Source organism: Mastigoproctus giganteus, chromosome 4 (assembly GCF_048544385.1).
Source record: "Mastigoproctus giganteus isolate SK-2022 chromosome 4, ASM4854438v1, whole genome shotgun sequence".
Taxonomy (NCBI): domain Eukaryota; kingdom Metazoa; phylum Arthropoda; class Arachnida; order Uropygi; family Thelyphonidae; genus Mastigoproctus; species Mastigoproctus giganteus.
The window spans coordinates 229,763,833-229,789,898 of NC_143578.1; the positions used below are offsets into that span (position 1 = coordinate 229,763,833).

The following is a 26,066-nucleotide window of genomic DNA, read 5'->3' on the forward strand; positions in this document are numbered from 1 at the left end:
TTAATTAGTAACCAATTCTTTAAGGATAAAACAATGCAGTTTAATAACTTGTCATGAGGTAATTTTTTAAATATGTTCTTACTTTCGATTTTGATTCCTTCAAATTCTTTCGACTTTAACATGCTCTCAATTTTAGCTTCATAATTTCCTTCAGAATTTTTCAAATTAGCAATAGCATTGATAGTTTGAATAATTAATTTAACTACTTTGACTACAGTGATGCTGCGACTCTGTAAAGCTTCTGACAGCTAAGAGAGCTCCTGCAAGATGTCAATCATTAGTGCTAAATCATTAAGAAATTCCAGATTTAAAAGACTGGTTTAATGAGCCCAAATATTTAAATTCTGATTCAAAATGTTTGCACAAAGCGGGATAATTCCTCCAAACCGCAATTGCCACCCACAAGCTACAAACTGCCCATCATGGCCCAAGCACACAATCAACCTTTATAGTTTCCACATCAAGTTCTTTAGCAATCATTCTTAACCTGTACCAGTTTTTGGGAACTTAGTGATATAATGCATAGTTTTTTTTTAATCATTGCCTGCATACCATTATATTTTGGAACATTTTCTTCACAAGTGAAGGCACTGAGGCAGTTTTAAAATCTGCCAGCATTTCATCGGAAAATTTACTTAATATCTTAGTTACCTTCATTCCTCCCCCCTTGAAGTCGCTACTGTCCCTAGTTCTTTGTCAAATGTCGGAATCACTCGGATACTGTGACCATGTAAACAAAGACATGAGAAATTTACTGAAAGGCATGGATCACTCACTTCTCTGAAAAACAGATGGCACTTTCAGGAGTGAATTGGAACCACAACACAGATTGACCAGAGGCTATTATCTGTGTCGGGAATACACCTTAATCTTCTGACTATGGAAGGCATACTGACTAGCGCGACTTCTCAGTAGATGGGATAGTAGTTGCATAGGTCTTATGGGCACCACTAACACCTTTTAACCTTTAATCCCTTTTAACCTTTAATTTGCACTTTCTAATTGCCTAAAAGCCAGAGGTGGAACAATGCATACAAAGTTAAGTCTCTTGTAATCCGTTTGTTTTATGCAAATTTTCTTTGTACTACGGAAGCTATTTTAAATGTAATTACCAAGGGGAATTCAAAAAATCGCTATAAAGAAGTTCATTAAACAGAGTCAAACTGTAAATGAAGCAATTTAAAAACACATAACTGGTCGAATGCACCATTAAAATGGATTGGGTCTCGCTTGCCCCACAGTAGTTCCAGCTCTGGATACTCAATAATTTAATTCAGGATTTCATTTGTAAAATAAATGATCATTTCAACAATGGGCTCGCAAATTATAAAAAAAAAAAAATAACAATGGGCTCTCGCGAACCCACTATAGCTCAACACTGGGTACTACATAACTATCATCAACTGGTGCAATACCAGCACTTTGCTTATCAGAGGTGTGAAGTGGTCAAACCCATGTTTAGCCTCCAAAGTAAGGTTTCAGATAAACCCCTGCACCTCTTCTGTCAGGCAATAAGGTTGGTGTCTTTTGAGGTTATGATGGGCATCATGGCGAGATCCAATCTTCCTTACATTTTGAGGGTACAGCTCTAAAACTGTGTTCATAGGCTGGCCGCTAAATAGTCCACTGGACCAAACCTACCGGTAACTCTTTAGGAGGCATCTGGATCAGCTAGTGCATAAGCTTGCTGCCTCTACTCTGCTAGATAGGGACTGGAGGGAGTCCATGTAATGTGTATGCTGGGGCATTGTCAAGGCCATGTTATATTAATGGGCTGGGTATATTCTTGGCATGTGTATGCCATATCCAAAAATTTCATTACTTCATACAATATGTTCTCCCACCTTTTCTTAATACTGAATACATCATGAATAGACAAAGAAACAGAACAAACTCATCTGCAAAAAGATGCTAAACTTCCCAAAGACTTCCTTGTTCATTTCATAGATATACATGGTCTCAGTTCCGATCTCAATGATGTCCATTTCCACTTGGTCTGCAAAGTCTCACAATAATGGTAAACTAACTCAACCATTCCCAGTACACTCCATTCAATGCCCCCTGTGGTCTTCCATCAAATGGATGTCAGAAGAATTTTTAAGACATGATACCAAGAAAATGCCAGGTTCTGATGTATTTCTCCAACTGTTCTCAAAACCTGTGTTTCTGAGCTTACCCCCTCTTTCGTGTCACCTTTTTATACTTTCTTATTCCACTGGTGTTTTTCCTTCTACTTGGAAATTTACTCATATTCAGGCAGTTCCATAAAAAAGGTGACAAATCTCACCCAATGCAATTATCGTCCCATTCACTTGCTTTACTCTTTCTAAAGTAATGGAGAAATTCATTAACTGCTAAGTCAAACTATCTGCACCTTCTATCAAATCAACAATTGCCAATATGGATTCCATCAGTGTTCCACAGTTTTGCTGATGATAGCACATTGCATTCCGCTTTCCAACTTGAGAAACCTTGCCTCAAACAAACAGCTTCAACTTCTTGAATATCCACTACAGTACAACCCCGTTAATCCAGACTTGACGGGACCACACTCGGTTCGGATTAGTGAAAGTTCAGATTAACCGGAAGCTATCTTTAATGTACCAGTTTTATTTAAAGTAAATTGGTTTTTATATTAAATTAATAAAATAATATTTTAAAGTAAAAATTATAAAAGGTAAAAGAACATGGTAAGTAAACAAAATACTGTAAAAAGCAATAAAGTTTTAATGTAGAACATTATATTACACAAAATTACACACAAAAAATATTTGTGTGTAATTTTGTGTTTACTTGAAATAGTCCTCAACATTTTTTTGCTTTAATTTTGAAACTCACTTTCAAAATTAATGTGTGGACAATGCTAGTTGCAGCTGTCACTGAATAGACCACACTCGAGATTACCCTATGATTGTCTCCAACCATACCACATGGTCTGATCGGATTTCTGGAGGTCACAACCATAAAACAATAAAAACAATTAGCAGTCCCCTGTTTATTAGGCTTTTTTTCTGTTAGTGCAATCTATTATAAATGGATAGTAAACACAATCCAATTGAATTTGCGATAATACCAACAGCTGGAATTTGGTGGGTTTTTATGTTATTATGGTGAAATGTTTCACCATATTCGTTAATTGTCTGAACAATGAGATTCTATTAGCATGTTTAAAGATGAAAATTACGGCATACTCAACTGATGTTGAGAGGCTCACTCAAGAAGTTCAGCAGCAAAAGTCACATTAATTCGTACCTACTTGGATGTTTTCTTACATTTTTTCAGTATTAATAAATAATATTTCAAAATATATATATATTTTTTAATAAAACACCTTCCCGCTCTATTCCAATCCCCCCCACCCAGCTTGAGCCGAGGATCTTTGGATTCTTTTTTTTTTTTTTTTTTTTTAAATTAGATCAACAATCAAAAATGGCTCTTCAGTCGAAAAAGGTTCCAGACCACTGCACTACACCAATAGAGCAATAATAAAATATACTCTACAAATAACTTCCATATGTCGACTCCTACAATCAATGAATCTAAAACAACATGCAAAATGTAACTCAAAATAAATTAAGAAATGATAACAGAGATTTAACTAAAATAATTCAAATGATAAAATAAATTAAAATAATAATGTTACATTCAACAATGTTATGTCGTATAATCATTAAGGGAACAAAAACGTAGTCATATCTAAAGTTGCATATTTATTTCAGATTCATTGACTGTAGGAGTCAGCGTTAATTTGCATTTTGCTTGTTATGTTTCCTTATTTATTCCATAAGTGGGCAATGGTCATAGCATATTTTGTTTAATTCATTATTATTCTTATCATTTTAGGCATGTTGGACAAAAATTTTAACGAAAATCAAGAATCAATCATTCCTGGTAGATTTAATGTGCAGACTCCCTGTTTTTTGTGTTTTGTGACTGTTTCCAAACTTGTTTGCAATTATGCTTGTCCACTGTCTTGAAACCCTTCAAGTTTGATCGAATTTGCTTTTATTCCTTTTTTTAACCATTCTTCTTCGAAACCTGTAAATGACTTCTTGTCATTTCACATGAAATTCAGAAAATATATAGCTATGCATTCACTTGCTAGTGAGCTATCTTATGTATTTCATAACCCTGTGTTTTCCTCAATGGAAGAATCAACATTCCATTCCTTGTGATCAATGAATTAAGCTTCTCCAATCAGATTAGATTTCTTACAAAATGAAAATAAGGAATTATAAATTTTTTGAAGGATATAATATTAACCATCTTTGCATAGTCTTTTGTTTGCATGAATCTGAACAGTTCTCTGATTGCTGATGACTGAATTTATGTTTGCTTCAAGACTTGTTCACAAGCAACTAAGTTAAGTTTCTTTTTTTCCTTTCCAGAGATGGCATCAGTCTCTTTAAATCTGCAAGTATTTTCTGAAATTTATTTCATATTTTGTAGATACATAGTAATTGTTCCACAAGGATAATTTAGATGATTCACTGATTAAAAAGTAGGTAACATTTTTTTCACTGAGTGAAGGTGAAGATCAAAGTTCCTCTCTATATTCCTTGATAGAGTTCAGAAGTATCTCAACCACGATAATTGTGAAAATATCTGATTTTCTGTATTCCAAAATAAAATATGAATTTTATTAATGTTTCTCGATCATTTCTGATATATACAGAGGTGGACAAAATAATGGAAACAACTGACGTGAAAGTAGTAGTTTTTGTAATGGTGACATTAATGAACATGCAGCAAAGATTTTTTTTTTCTTGTGTCTTGCAGGAAGGACAATAAAAATGGATGTTTATTTAGAGGTTTAAAAGTGCACGAAGAAAATGAAAGACTTGCTTGAATTCCAAAGAGGTCAAATTGTTGGTACACATTTAGCAGAGGCATCAGCAACAAACACTGCTGATTTGTTTAATATATCTAGAGCAAATGTATTGAAAGTAATGCTGGCATTCAAATATGAAAAACAAAATATGACACGAAGAATTCAAGCAGTATATTGAAAGTGACTGAAAGAGACCAGCACACTGAAAAGGATTGTAGCTCAAAAACAAACTACTGCCTCAAAAATAACTGCAGAATTTAATGTCAGTCTCAACAATCCACTTTCTAGGAAAACAGTTTGACAAGAACTTCATAAGGCTGAAATTCATTACTCATGGTAATACTAGAAAGAGAATACAATAGTGTAACGAGCATAAAAACTGGACACTTGATAATCAGAAACAAGTCATATTTTCAGATGAATCACATTTGGTGTATTCCAAAGGAAGCACATCATCCTGAATGTATTGTGCCAATCATCAAACATAGAGGAGAATCAACAATGGTTTGGGCAGCAATATCTTAGTATTCTTTAGGTCCTATCAAAACTCTGAATGGGAGAATCACTACTACTGATTACGTTGATATTCTGAGTGACCAGGTTCATCCCATTGGTTGCATGTTCAAGATGATAATCCTCCAATATACACAGTCAGATGTGTCTAATATTGGTGTTTGAGGAGCATGAAACTGAGGCTAAGCATTCCCCCATGGCCTGCAGCACAACCACAAGACTTAAACATTGAGCCAGTGTGGGCAAATCTGGAGCTGTTTAAAAGAAGCTGTTTTAATACGAGCTGTTTTAAAAGAAAAGGGTGGCACAACACCATATTAGTGTATACCTATAACTGTTATCAGTGGCATTTCCATTATTTTGTCCATCCCCCCCCCATACTGCATGCTGATTGTTTTTTTTTTTTTTTTTTTGGTAGTTGTTGGCGCATCGGCTTCTGTGGCCATAATGCACCTCCCAAAGCTTTTGCATTTACTCTGATCCAAGCCCAAGGCGGGATTCGAACCCGCGACCTTTGGGTTGCCAGGCAGGCACTTTACCCACCCGGCTAGCCCGGTCGGCATGTTGATTGTACACTGATCTAAAACAGAATTCAGTATACACAGTTGCAGACTTTTTTCATGGTCTTTTCTACTTTATTTGGGACTGGTCAGAAGGAGAGGTTTACACACCCCATCTAAAGACTCATAACGAAATAGAATAAAAAATATGAACAATTTTGGGAAATATTTCATCCGACTTTACATAAAAATTGGTAAACTATGCACCACTTCAGCTCCGAAGGTACTCGGATATGAATGATGCATTACTGTGATTTTATAGCCAAAAACTACAGAAAGACAGGATGGTTACTTATCAGACACCCTATATACAAAATATAATTTATTTTGAGGTACTTACCATACTTGCAACTTTATTCTTTTTCCTCCTAGTTCTATTGTTTTGATCTTGAAATCAATACCTGCAAGAGGAAAAAAATCAAAATATTTTGTAGAAAAACTTTCCTATAATAGTCTAACATAATTAAACCATTACAAAAAAAAAAAAAAATTTGTAATAATAATTTTTCAAAAAAAATGTTCAACTTTTAGACAGCTTTAAGAATTTTATTATGAACTAACAAAGATTACTGATAAGCTACCAGCTGATTAATTTTTTTCTGTAAACTACAAATATGCTAAACAGAGGTGTCAAACTCAAAAATGCACACAGCCCACAAATGCAGAACTTGGAGTCATACTAATAGCTTTTCAACATTTGCAGATTGCACTAATTTCCACACAGCACACTGATATGGTATTACAAAGAGAAATACTTTCATATACTTCCTTCCTCCTTGCATAAAAATATACACACATTACCAACAACATTTATGAAGGTTAGAATGATTTATGAATTTTATTTTAATATTTAATTTTTCAAGGATTGGCCTATATAAGGGCACAGAGAAAGAGAAATGACAAGGAAATTTTTGAATGCTATCAGATTTGAGAGCATATGATTTCTCAGAGCTGAAAACATCAAGGAGCACCTCTTGTAAGAAAAAAAAAATATCCCATGATATTAGCAAGGATAGGACTGACAATGTCACATGTTCTTATTTAGTAATTCAGAAAATAAGACAACACATATTATGCAAATATGGTTACTGAAACAACTGCCTTGTTCAATGTGGAACAAGTTTATACTTTAGGTTTACAAATGACAATATTGTAACTAAAGAATTGTTCACAGGATTTCCAGTACTTCTAATATTAAATGAGAAACTGTTCAACCTAATACAAGATATGCTGGCTTTGATTTGAAAATTTACAACTGCCGAGTCAGGTTAAATTTGTTAAATAAGGGTTAAATTTGAAAGTGTCTGCAATTCTCTGCACAGATACAATAGGAGGAGGTATATAATGAGAGCCTTGCAATCAATTTGACCCTGGAGAGACTGTGCAAGGCTCAAATGAACCTGAAGGGGCACAGATTCAAATTGAGGAAAGACAGTTGTAGAATAGATGTGCAGAGGTTTGCCTTTAGCCAGCGGGTATTTAATTGCTGAAACAGACTTCCATCTGTTGTTCTGGAAGTTGATAGCTTAAATAAATTTAAGGCTGAACTAGACAAACATTTGGAGTGACTGGATGGGAAGGGGTTTTTTTCCTTTTTTTGGCTGATGCTCTATAAGCTTGCTTTCTTGCATCATATGCCTCAACTAATGCTAATCTCACATATCAAAATTATTTTGATAATGTTGCATAAGAAAGACTGCTGTACAAACTGAAGCAGTGCGGCATTAAGGGCAAGTTGCTACTGAGGATAAAGGGATGGTTGAGTAGGAGAAGACAAGAGAGTGGTAATCAATGGATACTGCAATTTGTGGATGAATGTTATTAGTGCAGTCACCCAGGGTTCAGCATTGGGCCATTGTTGTTTTCTATATTTATCAATGATATTCATGAAGGTATATCAGGCTTAATGTCCGAGATTACAGATGATATGAAGGTTGGCAAGGTTGGGCAGAGAGATGGCAACTGAAATTTAACATTGCCAAATACAAAGTACTGCATATGGATAGTAGTAACCCCAGAGTAACATACCAACTGTGCAGTACTAGACTCAGGATAGAAGAGAATGAAAAAGACTTTGGGTACTTGTGCAATCAGATATGAAGTTTTCTGAGCAGTGTAGACAGGCTGCCAGAGCAGCTCATGTGGTCTTGTCAATAATACCGTATTTCCCCATGTATAAGACGCACTCTTTTTTGAAAAATTTGGGGTCTAAAAACTGGGTGCATCTTATACAGTGGTTGTAGATTTTTTTACTTGTATTTCTGCCTTTTCACGCTTGTTGTCTTTGCACTCATTGTTTTGCACTTGTTACCGGTATATTAGGTTACGTTTTGCCACGTTCTGCCCAGAAATAATTTTCTTACAGTGCTGAATTCAAGTTAAAAGTGATCCAGTTTGCAAAAGTGAATGGAAATCGTGCTGCCGAATGTAAGTTTGGTCTTCCTCCAACTGAAAGAAAAAAGAAAACAATCCGAGACTGGCTATGGGAAGAAGAAACCCTACTGAAAACGTCATGGCAGAAGAAGGCCATGAGAGGCAAGTCAGCAAAATGGCCTGATTTAGAGAGAGAAATTGAAGATATGGATAGAAGAGCAAAGGGCAATTGGAATTCCTGTGTCCACAAAGATGGTTCAGCATGAGGCAAGAAGAATTGCTGATGAAAAAGAAGTTACTGATTTCAAAGGAGGACACAATTGGTGCTTCAGGTTCAGGAAATGGAATGGACTAACCATGCATACATGCACCAGACTTTCCCAAAAGATGCCTGAAAGCTATGAGCAGAAGGTCCTTGAATTTCATCGTTTTGTCATTTAATGTCGGAAGACATATCAGTTTGAGTTGGAACAGATTGCAAATATGGACGAAGTCCCCCTTCAATTTGATGTCCCAAGTGACAGAACTGTTTGATAAGAAGGGAGTGAAAACTGTAACTGTGAAGACAAGTGGACATAAAAAAAAGAGCCATTATACAGTTGTTCTAGCTTATTGTGCCAATGGAAACAAGCTGCCTCCTATGCTGATTTTCAAACTCAAAACAATGCTAAAAGAAGACATTCCTCGAGGAGTGATTGTCCACGTTCATGACAAGGGTTGGATAGCATTAGCATTAGTAGAGGCATATGATGCAAGAAAGCAAGCTTATTCAGCATCAGCCAAAAAAAAAAAAAAAAAAACCCTCTCCCATTTCACCCCTCCGTTCGTTCGAAATACCTGTCCAGTTGAGCTTTAAATTTGTTTAGGCTATCAACTTCAACAACAAGTGATGGAAGTCGGTTCCACCAACCAACCACCCGCTGGCCAAAGGCAAATTTCCGCACATCTATCCGACATCCGTCCTTCCTCAATTTGAATTTATGCCCTCTGAGGTGATTATTCTGAGAAAGATGAAGAATCCCATTGGCATTGAGCATGCTCAAACCATTCAAAGCCTTATACACCTCTATCAGATCACCTCGCCGGTGCCTAGTCTCCAGACCCTGTAATTTGCAAAACTTAAGCCTTTCTTCGTAAGAGCAACCCTTTGTTCCATTTACTAATCTTGTTGCCCTTCTCTGTACCCGTTCCAGCAGCTCTACATCCTTCTTCAAATGAGGCCTCCAGACCTGTATACAGTACTCAAGATGTGGCCTAACCATTGCCTTATACAAGGGAATAATCACCTCCTTATCCCTGCTAGAAAAATTCCTGTATATCATTGACAAGACACCATGAGCTACTCTTGCAGCTCGTCTGCACTGCTCAGAGAACTTCATATCTGCCTGCACAATTACCCCCAGGTCCTTTTCATTCTCCACCACTGTCAGTGTAGTACCGCAGAATTGATACATTGCTCTGGGGTTACTGTTACCCATATGTAGTACTTTACATTTGTCAATGTTAAACTTCATTTGCCACCTCTCAGCCCATCTGTTCAACCTTTCCAGATCCTGTTGCAGCAGCATAGCGTCAGTAGTGTCCTTAACGACCCTGCCAACCTTTGTATCATCTGCAAACTTAGACATTAAACTTGATATCCCATCATCAATATCATTCATAAACACCGAAAACAACAACGGACCCAACACTGAACCCTGAGGAACTTCACTAATAACATTAGTCCACGTTGAGCAGTGTCCATTGATTACCACTCTCTGTCTTCTGCCACTCAACCATCCCCTTATCCATAGCAGCAATTTGCCTCCAATGCCACACTGCTCCAATTTGTGCAGCAGTCTTCCATGTGCAACAGTATCAAAAGCCTTTCTAAGATCCAAATATATAATATCAAAGTTATTCCCTGCATCCAGTTCTTTTGTGACTACATCATAGTATCCAATCAAATTGGTCAGGCAAGACCTGCCCTTAACAAAACCATGCTGCGTCTGAGCTATAACTGAATTCTTGTCTAGATGATCCTGCAGTGCTTCTTTAACCAGTGCCTCCATTAATTTACCTGGAACAGAAGTTAAACTAACAGGTCTATAATTACTTGTGTCAGCCTTTGATCCTCCTTTGTGAATTGGGGTTACATTTGGTCCTTGAGGTTGGTCACAGACATTCTCTCAGATATGCCAGACAAGCTGTTCTTGCTACCTGGGAGTCTAAAACGCTGATGGAACTGATATTCGGGTGACACTCAAGTCAAAGTGGACCCAATTTCGGCAAAGTCCGGACGGTCTATGACAGCCAAATCCTCTGCTTGCACCTTCACGATGGTGGGACTGTTAGTAATCCTGGGTATAACCTTCATGCACAAGTACATGGTGGGTGACCACCCAGGTATGAACCAACGTAAGCAGCGGTCGAGGTGTGGCGCCCACACCACATGGAGGAACGCCGCCCCTCTATGTTACCAGGCAGTACTAGGTGGTAGATGACTCTCATCAACCGGTGAAATACCACCACTTTCTTATTGGAGGCTTGAAGTGGTGGAACCCATGTTTAGTCTCTAGAGCTAAGTTCCGGCCAACACTTCCCTATCTCTTCCATCATGCAGTATGATTGATGATTTTTGAGGTTATGATGAATGTCATGGCGAGATCCAATATTCCTTACATTTCGAGGGTACAGCTCTAAAACGGTGTTCGCAGGCTGGCCGCTAGTTAGTACACCGGACTGAACCTATTGGTAACTCTCTAGGAAGCTTCCGGATCAGCTAGTGTATAATCTTGCTACCTCTACTCTGCCAGATAGTGACTGGAGGGAGTCCGAGTAGTGTGTATGCGGGGAGCATTGTCGAGGCCACGTTATGTCAAGGATCTGGGTATATTCTTACCACATGTACGCCATATCCAAAAATTTCATTACTTCATACAGCATGTCCCACCCACTTTTTCTTACTATTGAATACACCATGAATTGTCAAACTAATAGAGCAAGCTTATCTGCGAAAAGATCTAAACCTCCCAAGGACTTCCTAATTCATTTCACAAATATACGTGGTCTCAATTCTAATCTCAATGATGTCCATTTCCACTTGCAGTCTTCCAAACCCCATGTACTTTTTCTGACTGAATCTCAGTTATCAGTTGATTCAACTACTGCTCATCTCAGATGTCCAAATTATTTGCTGTATGATCGCTCTTTCGCCTCAAAGGTGGTACTTGTGCATATGTCCGTTCTGATATTCCCTGTCAGAGACTTGGCAATTTGGAATCTCCTCTCTTTGATCTTCTCTGGCTTAAAATCTCTCTACCTCATTGTGTAAAATTCATCTGTTGTCTCTACCGTTCTCCCAACTCCACTAATCACTTGGAGCTCTTTGACTTCCTCTCTTTGCAACTTGACTTTCTCCAGTCCAACTTTCCTAACAGTGAGGTAATTTTCCTTGGTGATTTTAACGTTCACAACTCCTGCTGGCTTCCATTTTCTAGTCACACCGACCCAGCAGGTCGAGATGCTGAGGCTTTTGCAATTACTAATGACCTAGCACAGATTGTTCATTTACCTACAAGAATACCGGACAATCCTAACCATACAGCCAATACGCTTGATCTTTTTCTCACAAACAACCCTTCTAAGTACAAGGTTGAAGTGAGAGGTCCTTTAGGCACTTCAGATCACAACTTGGTGATTGTCTCTTCTCCAATGGAACCTTTATCTCATGGCTATTCCGAACCTCGTATTGTTTGGCATTACAAGAATGCAAAATGGGATGACCTGCGAGACTTCTTTTCTTCTTTTCCTTGGTCGGATTACTGTTTCAAAAGTTCTGATGTCAACGTTTGCTCAGATAGTGTCAGTGAAATTATTCTTGCAGGAATGGAATCCTTTATCCCACACTCCACTTTAAAATCTCGTCCTTTATCTAAACCTTGGTTTTCCAATAAATGTGCTAAGGCTGTCCAAGAGAAGAACGTTGCATATCGTAATTGGCTTGTTTCTAATTCTTCAGTTTCATTTTCTGCCTACACCAAAGCTCGCAACAATTGTAAAGCAGTTATTAATCAGTCCAAACTAGAGTTTGAACAGGCTAAGAGTAGAAAACTTGCTTCTTGCCCTAATGGTAGCCGAGCATTCTGGTCTCTTGCCAAAGCTATTGGCCGCAACTTTTGCCCATCTCTGCTCCCACCTCTGTCCAAACCAGATGGTTCTGTTGTCACTTCAGCCAAGGATAAAGCTGACCTGCTAGCATCCCATTTTTCTTCGAGCTCATGTATTAATGATCTTGGTAAAACACCTCCCACCATTCCTAACACGCTCCATTCAATGCCTCCTGTGGTCTTCCGTCAAAAGGATATCAGAAGGATTTTGATGAATCTTGATGCTAAGAAAGCTCCAGGTCCTGATGGTATTTCTCCACTTGTTCTCAAAACCTGTGCTCCTGAACTTACTCCTATTCTTTGCCGCCTTTTTTCACTTTCTTATTCCAAAGGTGTTTTTCCTTCTGCTTGGAAATTTGCTCATATTCAGCCAGTTCCTAAAAAGGGTGACAAATCCCTCCCATCCAATTATCGTCCCATTGCAATTACTTCTACTCTTTCTAAAGTAATGGAGAAATCAATTAACCACCAACTCTTAAACTACCTAGAAATCTTCCGTCTGATCAACGATCGCCAGTATGGATTCCGTCAGTGTCGATCCACTGGTGATATTCGGGCTTATGTTACCCATTTATGGACTAATTCAATGGAAAGGTTCGGTGAAACACAAGTAGTTGCTCTTGACATCTCAAAGGCTTTTGATCGTGTTTGGCATAAAGGTCTTCTAAACAAGCTTCCATCTTATGGTTTGCCAACTGTTTTTAGTAATTGGTTATCCAGTTTTCTCTCTGATCGCTCACTGAGGGTGATGGTAGATGGCTCTCTGTCTTCTAACTTCTCCACTAATGCCGGTGTCCCCCAAGGTTCAGTTCTTTCCCCCACTCTTTTCCTCTTGTATATCAATGACCTTCTTCCATTGACTGGAAATCCTATCCATAGTTTTGCCGATGATAGCACATTGCATTCAACTTTCCATTTTGAGAAACTTTGTCCAGCTCAATCAGCTTCAAGTTCTCGAAAATCTGCTGCCAATTCCTTAAATGCCGATCTTCAGGTATTTCTCCAGTGGGGCAAAGACAACTTAGTTGATTTCAACCCGTCTAAAACTCAATCTTGTCTTATATCTCGCAAAAAGGATTCTTCTGCTCCTATGCTTATCTTTAGTGACACTCTGATTTCTAGGCAAAATGATATATCTCTTTTGGGGATTACCCTGACTTCTAATCTCTCTTGGCACAAGCACATTACAAATATTGCTTCCTCTGCATCTAAAAAACTTGGTTTTCTCTTTCGCTCTCGACGTTACTTTTCTCCCAAACAGCTGCTCACTCTGTATAAATCGCAAATCCGCCCTGCCATGGAATATTGTTCCCACATCTGGGGTGGTGCCCCCAAAACCTCTCTCAGGCTTCTTGATTCCATTCAGAAGAGGGCAGTTAGGTTAATTAATGATTCATCTCTAACAGAGTCTCTCCACTCGCTTTCTCATAGACGCACTGTTTCTGCTGCATGCCTCTTCTACAGATACTTCCATGGGCACTGTTCTTCTGAATTGGCTTCTATAATTCCCGCTCTCTCTTTCAAAACAGTCCGAACACGTGCCGCCACCAGCCAACATCCATTTACTGTCCAACTTCAAACCCACAGAACCAACTTTTCATCTTCCTCATTTATTCATTCAACTGCCATTTTCTGGAACAACCTTCCTTCATACGTATTTCCTGAAAATTACAATCTACAGAAGTTCAAGTCCAATATCAACAAATATCTTCTTTCGTCTTCTCAACCTCCAACCCAAGCACGGTACTAAGTACTATAGGTTATAATACCTCTCGTGTTTGGGGTTCTCATAAAAAAAAAAAAAAAAAAATTTGCACATCTCCAGTTTATGGGTACCTCCCCTGAGTCCAAAGAAGCTCTCATAATTATGGCTAGGGGTTTGCATACTTCCTTTGCTGCCTCCTTTAATATAACTGGATAGATCCCATCCACCCCAGGTGCCTTTTTTATGTTTATCCTCAACAATCTCTCCTCCACTTTCCTCTCAGTTATTACAAAATCATCCAGCTCACTGCCAATGTTTACTTTACCTACATCATTCTCCTTCCTGAATAACTCCTCATGCGTGAATGTAGATGCAAAATACTCGTTTAGATTGTTAGACACCTGAGCAGGATCCTCAACTGTTGAACCATCAATATCCAGTGGACCAATCTGATTCATCCCTTTCCTTCTCGAGTTCAAGTATGTAAAGAACTCCTTTCTGTTTTTCTTTGCATCCTTTGCCAAGGATTTTTCGTAGTCTGCCTTTGCCTGCCTAATCTCCTTTGTGACTTGGTTACAGACCAACTTATATCTATCATAGGCTTCCATGTCACCCATTAATTTGTATGTATCCCATGCATTTTTCTTCTCTGCCACATGTCTCATTAGTCCATCTGACAACCATTTAGGCCTAAACCTTGAACAATATTTCTTAGTTGGTATGTAAAGCCTGGTAGCCACCAAGATTAGTTCCTTGAATGCTTCCCATTTTGAGTTTGCTGTTGGTAACATCATCAGTTGGTCCCACTGTATAGAATTTAAATACTGTCTCAGACCATCATAGTCGCCTTTACGAAAACAAAAACCCTTCCCTTTACCTCTGATGGTAGTTACCTCCTTGAGTAAATCCAACTTCAACACACTGTGATCACTGCCACCTAGTGGTTCATTTATCTGCAGGTTCTTAATGCATGAAGAATCACTACTGATAATCAGATCAAGAGTATTGCTCCCTCTTGTTGCCTCACGAACATGCTGATGTAGAAAACAATCATCCAATAAATCCACAAAAGCCTTGCTAGTGTGCGAGTGACCAACCCACAAATTCCAGTCAATATCTGGGAAATTAAAATCCCCCATTATAAGACTCTCTGATTTACTGGCCCACTCTATTTCCCTGTACAATATATTATTATACTCATCAGAGTCGTTAGGCCTATAGCACACTCCTACTCTCAATTTTGATTTCCCTATGATTATGTCACACCAAACTGACTTGACACTGCCCTGTCCATCGATGTCAACTGGCTTCACTTCCTTTGACTTTATGTGTTTCGTTTCTTAATTAATAGCATAACCCCTCCTCCCCTCCTGTCCTGTCTATCCTTTCTATATACATTGTATTCCCCAAATTCCAGTTCCGCATTACTTATATCTGTGTGACACCACGTCTCTGATATCCCAACAATATCTGCCTTTGATGTTTTGAGCAATACCTCAAATTCATCAAATTTATTTACCAAACTCCTAGCATTGGTGTACACGCAGGTATACATGCACCTGTTTCTATTCTTAGCTACCCTAACACAACCCATGTGTTTACTTGTAACGCAATGACTACCAGTAGTCTCTGAAATATCCTGCATCTTGTTTTTCAGACTTCTGCTCATTTGAATAGAAGCAGTGCAAGAATCACTTCCACCTCTGCCAGTGGCTACTGTTAATCTATTAGTCCTTGTATCCCCCCCCCAACTAGCAGTTTTCCGACCCACCTAACACTGCCTCGACAGCATCAGCAAAAATTCTTGCACCCTTTCTATTTAAGTGTATCCCATCCCTGTAGAAGCAATCTCTCCTGTTAACAAGTACAGTCCAGGCTGAAAAAAATTCTACCCCTTGAGCCTTGCACAATCCCTCCAGGGCCGAATTGATCGACAAGGCTCTCATCATATACTCCCTCCTATCGTGTCTGGGCAGAATTGCAGACACTTTCAAGTTCAACCCTAATTCACGGCTTTTTTTCAACAGGATGGGATGAAGATCTGGTTTGAGAAAGTTTGGAGCAGGAGACCAGGTGAGCTCTTATGCAAACCTGCCCTATTGGTACTTGATCAGTTCAGGGCACACATAACAAAACACACAAAGAAGATTGCTGCAGAGCAAAAAACAAAACTTGCCGTCATTCCTGGAGGCTTGACATCCCAGCTCCAACCACCTGATGTCAGCATTAACAAACCCTTCAAAGCTGCCATGAGAGACGAATGGAACCAATGGACGAAGTCTTCTGGGGCCAATTTGACACCAGCAGAAAGAGTGAAGAAATCAACTATAGGAGAAGTTTGTACCTGGGTGAAAAGATCCTGGGATAATATCAAGATTGAGATCGTTGTCAAGTCATTTAAGAAGTGTGGCATTTGAAATGCCACACTTCTTAAAGTTATAATCACCTCCTTATCCCTGCAAGCAAAATTCCAATATACCATATTTCCCCTGTATAAGACGCAACTTAATTTTGGGGTCCAAAACTTGAGTTCAATAACTTTATGTAATATTTTTTTTTTTTTTTCAAATATTGGACCCCAAAATTAAGGTGCGTCTTATACATGGGGAAATATGGTATATTGGAATTTTGCTTGCAGGGATAAGGAAGTGATTATAACTTTGTATAAGGCAATAGTAAGGCCACAAATTAAGTACTGCATATAGGTATGGAGGCCTCGTTTTACAAAGAATGCAGAACTGCTGGAACAAGTACAGAGAAGGGCAACGAGATATGCGAGGAGGAACAAAGGGTTTCTTTCCAAGAAAGGCTTAAGTTCTGCAAATTGGCAGCATCTGGAGACTATGCACCTGCAAGGTGATCTAATTGACGTGTATAAGGCTTTGAAGGGTTTGAGCAAGCTCAATGCTGATGTGATTCCTCCTCTTGCTCAGATTACGCATCTGAAGAGGCATAAATTCAAATTGAGGAAAGACAGTTGTAGAATAGATGTGCAAAAGTTTACCTTTAGCCAGCAAGTGGTTGATTTTTGGAACAAACTTCAAACTGTTGTGGAAGCTGATAGCTTAAACAGATTTAAGGAAAAACTGGACAAACTTTTGGAGCGAATGGATAAAATGGGAAGTTTTTTCTTTAGCTGATGCTGTATAAGCTTGCTTTCTTGTATCATATGCCTCTAACAATGCTAAAAGTGCTTCAACAATGCTGCTGCTATGACACGGATTCTAGTGGTTTAATCTTGATTTTCTGAAAAAGAGTCAGAAATTTGTTTCAAAGAAGGTTGAATTGAACAGAATTGCAATTGTATCTTGCAATGAAGTAGCAATAAGTGACAACCCAGTTATGAAGTATAACTCCACAACATGAGAGATGTCAGATGGTGTACAATAGTATAGACTAAGTTAGGTTTTGGGGCAACTCATTGTGAAGGCATTCACAATGAGATATAATAAAAACAATGTCATGTCACCTACTTTGGTGGTTCACTACATACTAATACGATGCAAATGCACTAACTTGTCCATTTAGGGATACAGATCATAATGGTTAAATAAATCTAAAAGATGATAATAATCATATCAAGAGTACTGCTTTCAATATTGCTTTCTCTTGTTGTCTGTCTAATGCTGGCATAGAAGGCAACCCAACCATCAAGTAAATCCAGAAATGTGCTGCTACTTTATGGTCTCCACTCAGTTTGTCAGCATACTTGTTCATTATACTCCTTGCAGTCATTTAGCCTATAACATAATCCTATTCTCATCCTTTGTTTTCTCAGTGTTCATGTCACACCAACTAACTACACTGGCAACCCCTGTCAAATGGGCTGACAGTGTAGAATCAAAGAGCATAACTCCCACCACCTATGCCTGCTGTATAAATCATAATGGTGAATTAAAGCTAAAAGATAATAATAATAATAATAATAATAATCAAATTCGAGTACCACTTTGTTCTGCTGCCTCTCTAACAGGTTAGTATAGAAAGTGACTATCAAGTAAATCCAGAAACATGCTGCTATTGAAGGAGTGATACAGCAGACACTACCCATATTCAAATTCTGCATTCCTATATGAGCGGCACTGTGTTTCTAATATCACCCCCCCCATAATATCCACATTATGTATTTGATGAAACCAGTACTTCAAATTGGTTAAAATTTATTTAATATGCTCCTAGCATAAGTGTATAAGGCAAGTGCATGTGTACCTGTTTTTGCTCTTAGTAAACCTAACATAGTCAACATATTTGCTTGTCCCATGAGGATCCCCAGCAGTCCTTTCATAATCCCTCCCCAACCATGCCTTCCAGGTTGCTGCATGTCCTAAAAGAATCACTTTCACTATAAGAATCAATTTTACCTCTACATATGGCTGTTATTAGTAACTACTCTGCAATAGAAAAATTTATCATTTCATTGTTCATATGGGAAGGAGCTGGGTATATTCTTGTGTACAGGCTGTAACCAAAAATTTTGTTACTTCATACATAACCTACACATCTCATCTTAACCTTCAACCCATGCATGATACTAAGTACTACTGGTTCTAATACCTTTTATGTTTAGGGTAAAAAAAGCCTAGACTACAGAAAGATGAACCATCAACAGACAAGACATGAAAACCCTATACAGCTTTCTGGACCTTATTGGGTCTTCTTCAGTGAAGTGCTAGGTAGAACATAGTTGAAGTTTTATTTTTATTTATTTTTGTCCCAAACCACCTTTACTTACAATTTACAATTTGCCTGGAATAAAAAAAAAGGGGGGGGGGAGAGAAGTCATGCCCAGTCTATATAAAAAAGTTATGTTCTTTTTGAATATTTCTATTCTACCTAACTCCTCACTGAAGGGAATCCAATAATGTTTGAAACAGCTTTGTGAGGAGCAGCAATATGTTTCTGTATCTGAACAATAGTCACCTTTCTATAGCCCAGATTATCTGTCATTTATGTTTTAATAATTGTTAGTAGGTCTAACACTTTAGGCTATGTCCAAGGTATATGTCCAATTTATAGATTTTAAAATTTAAAGTTAACAGCATGTTGTGCATTATTATACGCTTTTTTATTAGAATGTAACTTGCTATGTAATGTAACTTGCGCTGGTCCCAAAGGAACTAGTAGTTGTTGGTGACTCTATTGTCAGGGAAACGGGAAACATGCTTTGTAAAAAGGATAGGTGGAACAGGACCAGGGTATGTCTGCCAGGGGCAAAGGTTGATGACGTTGTAGAGCGGATATCATCTTTTAAGGGCACAAAAGGTGATATAGTCGTACACGTTGGCACTAATGATATTAAGAGTAGGAGACCGGCGGAATTACTTAACAAGTACAGGTCACTGATGAAAAAAAGCCATGAATTAGGATTGAATTTGAAAGTGTCTGCAATTCTGCCCAGACACGATAGGAGGGAGTATATGATGAGAGCCCTGTCGATCAATTCGGCCCTGGAAAGATTGTGCAAGGCTCAAGGGTAGAATTTTTTTCAGCCTGGTCTGTACTTGTTAACAGGAGAGACTGTTCTACAGGGATGGGATACACTTAAATAGAAAGGGTGCAAGAATGTTTGCTGATGCTATCTAAGCAGTGTTAGGTGGGTCGGAAAACTGCTAGCTTGGGGGGATACACAGACTAAAAGGTTAACAGTGGCTGCAGGCAGAGGCAAAAGTGATTCTTGCACTGCTTCTATTGTAATGAGCAGCAGACTGGAAAATAAGATGCAGGATATTTCAGAGACTGCTGGGAATTATTTGGGTACAAGTAAATACATGGGTTGTGTTAGGGTAGCTAAGAAAAAGAACAGGTCCTAGCATTGGTATACTTGCATGTACACCAATGCTAGGAGTTTAGTAAATAAATTTGATGAATTTGAGGTATTGATCAAAACATCAAAGGCAGATATTGTTGGGATTTCAGAGACGTGGTGTCACACAGATATAAGGAATGCAGAACTGGAATTTGGGGAGTACAATGTCTACAGAAAGGATAGACAGGATAGGAAAGGAGGAGGGGTTATGCTATTAGTTAAGAAATACATAAAATCCAAGGAAGTGAAGCCAGTTGACATCGCTGGACAGTGCAGTGTCAAGTCAGTTTGGTGTGACATAAGCATTGGGAGATCAAAATTGAGAGTAGGAGTGTGCTATAGGCCTAATGACTCTGATGAGTATAATAAGAAACTGTACAGGGAAATAGAGTGGGCCAGTAATTCAGAGAGTATTACAATGGGGGATTTTAATTTCCCAGATACTGACTGGAATTTGGGGGCTGGTCACTCACACACTAGCAAGGCTTTTGTGGATTTATTGGATGATTGTTTTCTACATCAGCATGTTCGGGAGGCAAAAAGAGGGAGTAATACTCTTGATTTGATTATCAGTAGTGATTCTTCATGCATTAAGAATCTGCAGATAAATGAACCACTGGGTGGCAGTGATCACAGTGTGCTGAAGTGGGATTTACTCAAAGAGGTAACTACCATTAGCGGTAAAGGGAAGGGTTATTGCTTTCGTAAAGGCGACTACGATGGACTGAGACAGTATTTAAATTCTATGCAGTGGGACCAACTGATGATGTTACCAACAGCAAATTCAAAATGGAAAGCATTCAGATGAACTAATGAGACATATGGCAGAGGAGAAAAATGCATGGGATACATACAAATTAACACGTGACACAGAAGCCTATGATAGATACAAGTTGATCTGTAACCAAGTTACAAAGGAAGTTAGGCAGGCGAGGGCAGATTACGAGAAATCTTTGGCAAGGGATGCAAAGAAAAACAGCAAGGAGTTCTTTACTTATGTAAACTCTAGAAGGAAGGGGATGAATCAGATTGGTCCACTTGATATCGATGGGTCAACTGTTTATGATCCTGCTCAGGTTGCTAACAAACTAAATGAATATTTTGCATTGACATTCACACGAGGAGTTATTCAGCGAGGGGAATGCCAGAGGTGTATTCAACTCTGGCAGTAAGCTAGAGCATCTTGTAATAACTGACAGTAAAGTGGAGGAGAAATTGTTGAAGATAAACACAAGAAAGGCACCTGGGGTGGATGGGATCTATCCAGTTATATTAAAGGAGGCAGCAAAGGAAGTAAGAAAAACCTTAGCCATAATTATGAGAGCTTTCTTGAACTCAGGGGAAGTACCCATGGACTGGAGATGTGCAAATGTGACCCCAATTCACAAAGGAGGATCAAAGGCTGACACAAGTAACTATAGACCTGTGAGTTTAACTTCTGTTCCCGGAATATTAATGGAGGCACTGGTTAAAGAAGCACTGCAGGATCATCTAGACAAGACTTCAGATATTACTCGGACACAGCATGGTTTTGTTAAGGGGAAGTCTTGCCTGACCAATTTGATTGGATACTATGATGCAGGGAATAACTTTGATATTATATACTTGGATCTTAGAAAGGCTTTTGATACTGTTGCACATGGAAGACTGCTGCACAAATTGGAACAGTGTGACATTGGAGGCAAACTGCTGCTATGGATAAAGGGGTGGTTGAGGGAGAGAAGACAGAGTGGTAATCAATGGACACCGCTCATCGTAGACTAATGCTATTAGTGGAGTCCCTCAGGGTTCAGTATTGGGTCCATTATTGTTTTCTGTATTTATAAATTATATTGATGATGGTATATCAAGCTTAATGTCCAAGTTTGCGGACAATACGAAGGTTGGCAGGGTTGTCAAGGACACTACTGACACTATGCTGCTGAAACAGGATCTGGAAAGGTTGAGCAGATGGGCTGAGAGGTGGCAAATGAAGTTTAACATTGACAAATGTAAAGTACTACATATGGGAAACAGCAACCCCAGAGCAACGTATCAACTCTGTGGTACTACAATGACAGTGGTAGAGAATGAAAGGGACCTGGGGGTGGTTGTGCAGGCAGATATGAAGTTCTCTGAGCAGTGCAGACGGGTGCAAGAGTAGCTCATGGTGTATTGTCAATGATATATAGGAATTTTTCTAGCAGGGATAAGGAGGTGATTATTCCCTTGTATAAGGCAATGGTCGGGCCACACCTAGAGTACTGTATACAGGTCTGGAGGCCTCATTTCAAGAAGGATGTAGAGCTGCTGGAACGAGTACAGAGAAGGGCAACAAGATTAGTGAATGGAACAAAGGGGTGATCTTACGAAGAAAGGTTTAAATTTTGCAAATTAGTGTCTGGAGACTAGGCACCAGCGAGGTGATCTGATAGAGGTGTATAAAACCTTGAATGGTTTGAGCATGCTCAATGCTGATGGGATTCTTCCTCTTGCTCAGAATAATCACCTGAGAGGGCATAAATTCAAACTGAGGAAAGACAGATGTAGGATAGACGTGAGGAAATTTGCCTTTAGCCAGCGGGTGGTTGGTTGGTGGAACAGACTTCCATCCCTTGTCGGTGAAGTTGATAGCCTAAATAAGTTTAAGGCTCAGCTGGACAGGTATTTCGAACGAACAGAGGGGTGAAGTGGAAGTGGTTATTTATTTTTTATTTATTTATTTATTTATTTATTATTTTATTTTATTTTTTTTTTTGGCTGATGCTGCATAAGCTTGCTTTCTTGCATGAAATGCCTCTACTAATGCTAACCTATTTAATACTTTTATCATGCACCACAATAAACAGATAATCGAAAAACCACTAGACCCATTTACATTTTGATTTAAAAGCTTTTGATACAGTAAAAAATAGAAGATAACAGATATTGTAGTTTTAAATGTTTTCCACCAAACCTTATGTAGAAATAAAACACAACGAAAACAAAAACTGGAATCTTGATAACTATGTATTTATAATAAATTATATTTGCCTGTATTTACAACAAATTATATTTAAATTTACAACTAAAATATACTTTAAAATATAGTGGGTTAAGAACAATACAACCATAGCTTTCAAAGGCTCCTGCCTTCTTCTTCAGTGGTATTTTCTTTGTTCTGCAGTGCATTTTTAAATACCAGAAGGTTCACGGTACTCATCATGTGTTTCATTCACACGTGTTCCGTTCTCTTGTGTTATGGAACCGGAAGTGGCTCGGGAGTGGGTCATATGGAACTGTTCATCCCTTCTGAGGATAGTAGCCTCGAAGAGGGGATGGATCAGTGTTCCTCTATCTCTGTCTATTAATCTATCTATTAATTCCTCTATATTAATGTTCACTGTGGAACAGATCCACAAACTCTCGAGCCACTTGCGGTCCTAGAACTTATGCGCTCGATCGAGAGTTTGTGGATCTGTTCCACAGTGAACATTAATAGAGATAGAGGAATGCAGATCTATCCCCTCTTCGAGGCTACTATCCTCAGAAGGGATGAACGGTTCCATGACACAAGAGAACGGAACACATGGGAATGAAACACGTGATGAGTACCGTGAACCTGCTGGTATTTAAAGATGCACCGCAGAACAAAGAAAATACCGCTGAAGAAGAAGGCAGGAGCCTTCAAAAGCTATGGTTTTATCGCTTTTAATTTAGTATACAGTGGTACCTTGTATTGTGAGTAACATGGTCTACGAGTGTTTTGCAAGACGAGCAAAAATTTTTAATAAATTTTAACTTGATAAACGAGCGAGGTCTTGCAATACGAGTACAGTCAGTCCTCGTATAACACGTGTTTACACTACACAAATTCGATCATACACGATTTATAAATATGCGAACGATAGCTAATATAACACGAACCGAATTCGCTTATGCACGATTCGCCTTTGTGTTTATAAGAAATGGCAGTCGAACGCAGAATCAACGCAACACGATTGAATGAAGAGAAGATTCTGAAAATATATATTTTTTTTTTATATCAGTGAAGGGGAAACACATTTCATCACAATAACGTAAAAACCAACACAATTTCAGCTATCAGTATAATCGCAAATGCAATTAGATCGAGTTTACTACCAGTTTATAACAGATTCCACTAGCAGAAACGTAACTGGAAATTGTTTTTATTGTTTTATGGTAGTAAACCCTAGAAATGTGCTTTAGTAAAATGTGAGGTGTTAATAGTGTATCTCTGCCTTTATGGTGTTGTTTATTCAATTGCTACACGCGCGCAGCTTTGTTTATGTGTATCAAGCTTGCCTCATTTTGTAATAGTGCGAGCGATGAATCTGTTTAACGAGTCATATTTCCGTGAAATCCTCAAGAGGAGGCAAGTGTCATTGGAGAGGTTCCTTGTTAAAGTCGCACAAAAAAAAAAAAGAGTCAACAGATAGCAGTGCTTCCGTTAGTGACAGTGAAAGTCGTCCTACCACAAATCCGATTGCTTTATGTATATTAAATTTAAATATTAAAAAAGGTATGTATTTTGTATTAATCATTTTTACAGTATATGAATATTTTTGAGTTTTGGAACAAATCATCTGGGTTTCCATGATTTCTTATGGGAAAATTCGCTTTGATATACGAGTGCTTTGGATTACGAGCACGTTTCTGGAACGAATTATGCTCGCAAACCAAGGTACCACTGTATTTTAATGTATTTTATGGTTTTATTGTTCTTAACCCAGTATATTTTAATTTTTTTATATTTTATATGTATATTTTATATATTTTAGTTGTAAAGTTAAATATAATTTATTGTAAATACAGGCAAATATAATTTATTATAAATACATAGTTATCAAGATTCCAGTTTTCGTTTTGTTTTATTTCTACATAAGGTTGGTGGAAAACATTTAAAACTACAATATGAATATACCCAACCTCAGAGGCCTGTTTGAAAAAAAAAAAAAAAAAAAAAAGAGAAGATAACAGAAATCTTAAAAGTATGTAAAGTTCCACAAAAATTAAGAGAAGTAATTGGAGATAAAATTAACACAGAGTAAGGAAATACAGAAGATATAAATAACTAAAAGAATAAGACACCAGACCTGCTCTCTTTAGCCCGATAATGGATCAGAAAAAAAGAAATACAGTAAGACACTTTAATGAACTTCTATATAGAGAAATCTTCTATGTAGTAAACTTTTTTGATTTCCCCCAGGTCACTACATTGAAAATAGTTTCCGTATAACGAAGAAAATTTACATATAATGAACTGATTTCCAGAGACCCAGGTACGCACTGTTCGCACCTGTGGCCTTGCTTTTAGGCAATAAAGCTGATGCTATTGAAAGCATGAATTAAGAGCTAAAAGGATTAAGCATTAATCCCTTTAGCTTTTAATAGCTAAAGGCTTTAATTCCAAGAATTAAGAGCTAAAAAACATTTTAAAATTAAATGGTGCCTGTAAAACCCTGCAGTAGGAAACTGGCCAATCATGGCACAGGATAGAAAAAAATGGAAAAGTTTGGGAGAGGCCTTTGCCCTTTTCCCTGACCTTTCCGCATCCTCCGTATTTGGTGGTCAGGGGCTCGAACCCCGGTCTAATCAAGAAGCGTGTGCTATGCACTGCTGCTCCTGCCCACCTGGATATGGAGGCGCCTCTAAAAACAAGTAAAATCTATACAACTTATACGCTTCTATGCCAAGAAGTCCCACTGGTCAGCTGTCCACAGCCATTGGCAAAGATTAAGGCTTATTCCTGATGCGGGCTCTGGTGAACCTATTTTCTACTGTAAGCATCCTATTAGAGAATTAGGAGAGAGTGATTTTCCTTTATCTTGGAAAAATTCATCTGTGGTTTCAAAGAAATGAGTCATCCACACTTTCACTAAATTTCACTTGTCTCTATTTACATGGTAATTAGAAGTGGTCCCTAATCTCGGCTATGTTTTAACTGCTGTGCAAGTAACCTTATAGTGACTAAGAGGAAATCCTTAGTGTAGTGTGAAAAAACTGGAAATGCTTAATAGTGTAGATCCCGGCGTTTAAAAAAAAAAAAAAACACGCTGCCAGTAGTGGGTCAACCATTCTGAAAATGTTCTGAACATTTCTGAAAATGAACCCTGTTTTGATTCTCAAACAGTTTGAGAAAACGTGACCC

At 38.3% G+C, this 26,066-nt stretch overlaps 1 protein-coding gene across 1 annotated transcript in view; it reads right to left on the reverse strand.

The window, feature by feature from the left end:
* The window catches only part of Rab10 (RAS oncogene family member Rab10), a 136,662-nt gene that overhangs the window by 72,657 nt on the left and 37,939 nt on the right, over window positions 1-26,066 (reverse strand). Inside the window, exon 2 of the mRNA XM_090371203.1 lies at window positions 6,245-6,305. Within this exon, the coding sequence (XP_090227329.1) occupies window positions 6,245-6,305 (61 nt within the window). The remainder of the gene's footprint in view (window positions 1-6,244; window positions 6,306-26,066) is intronic.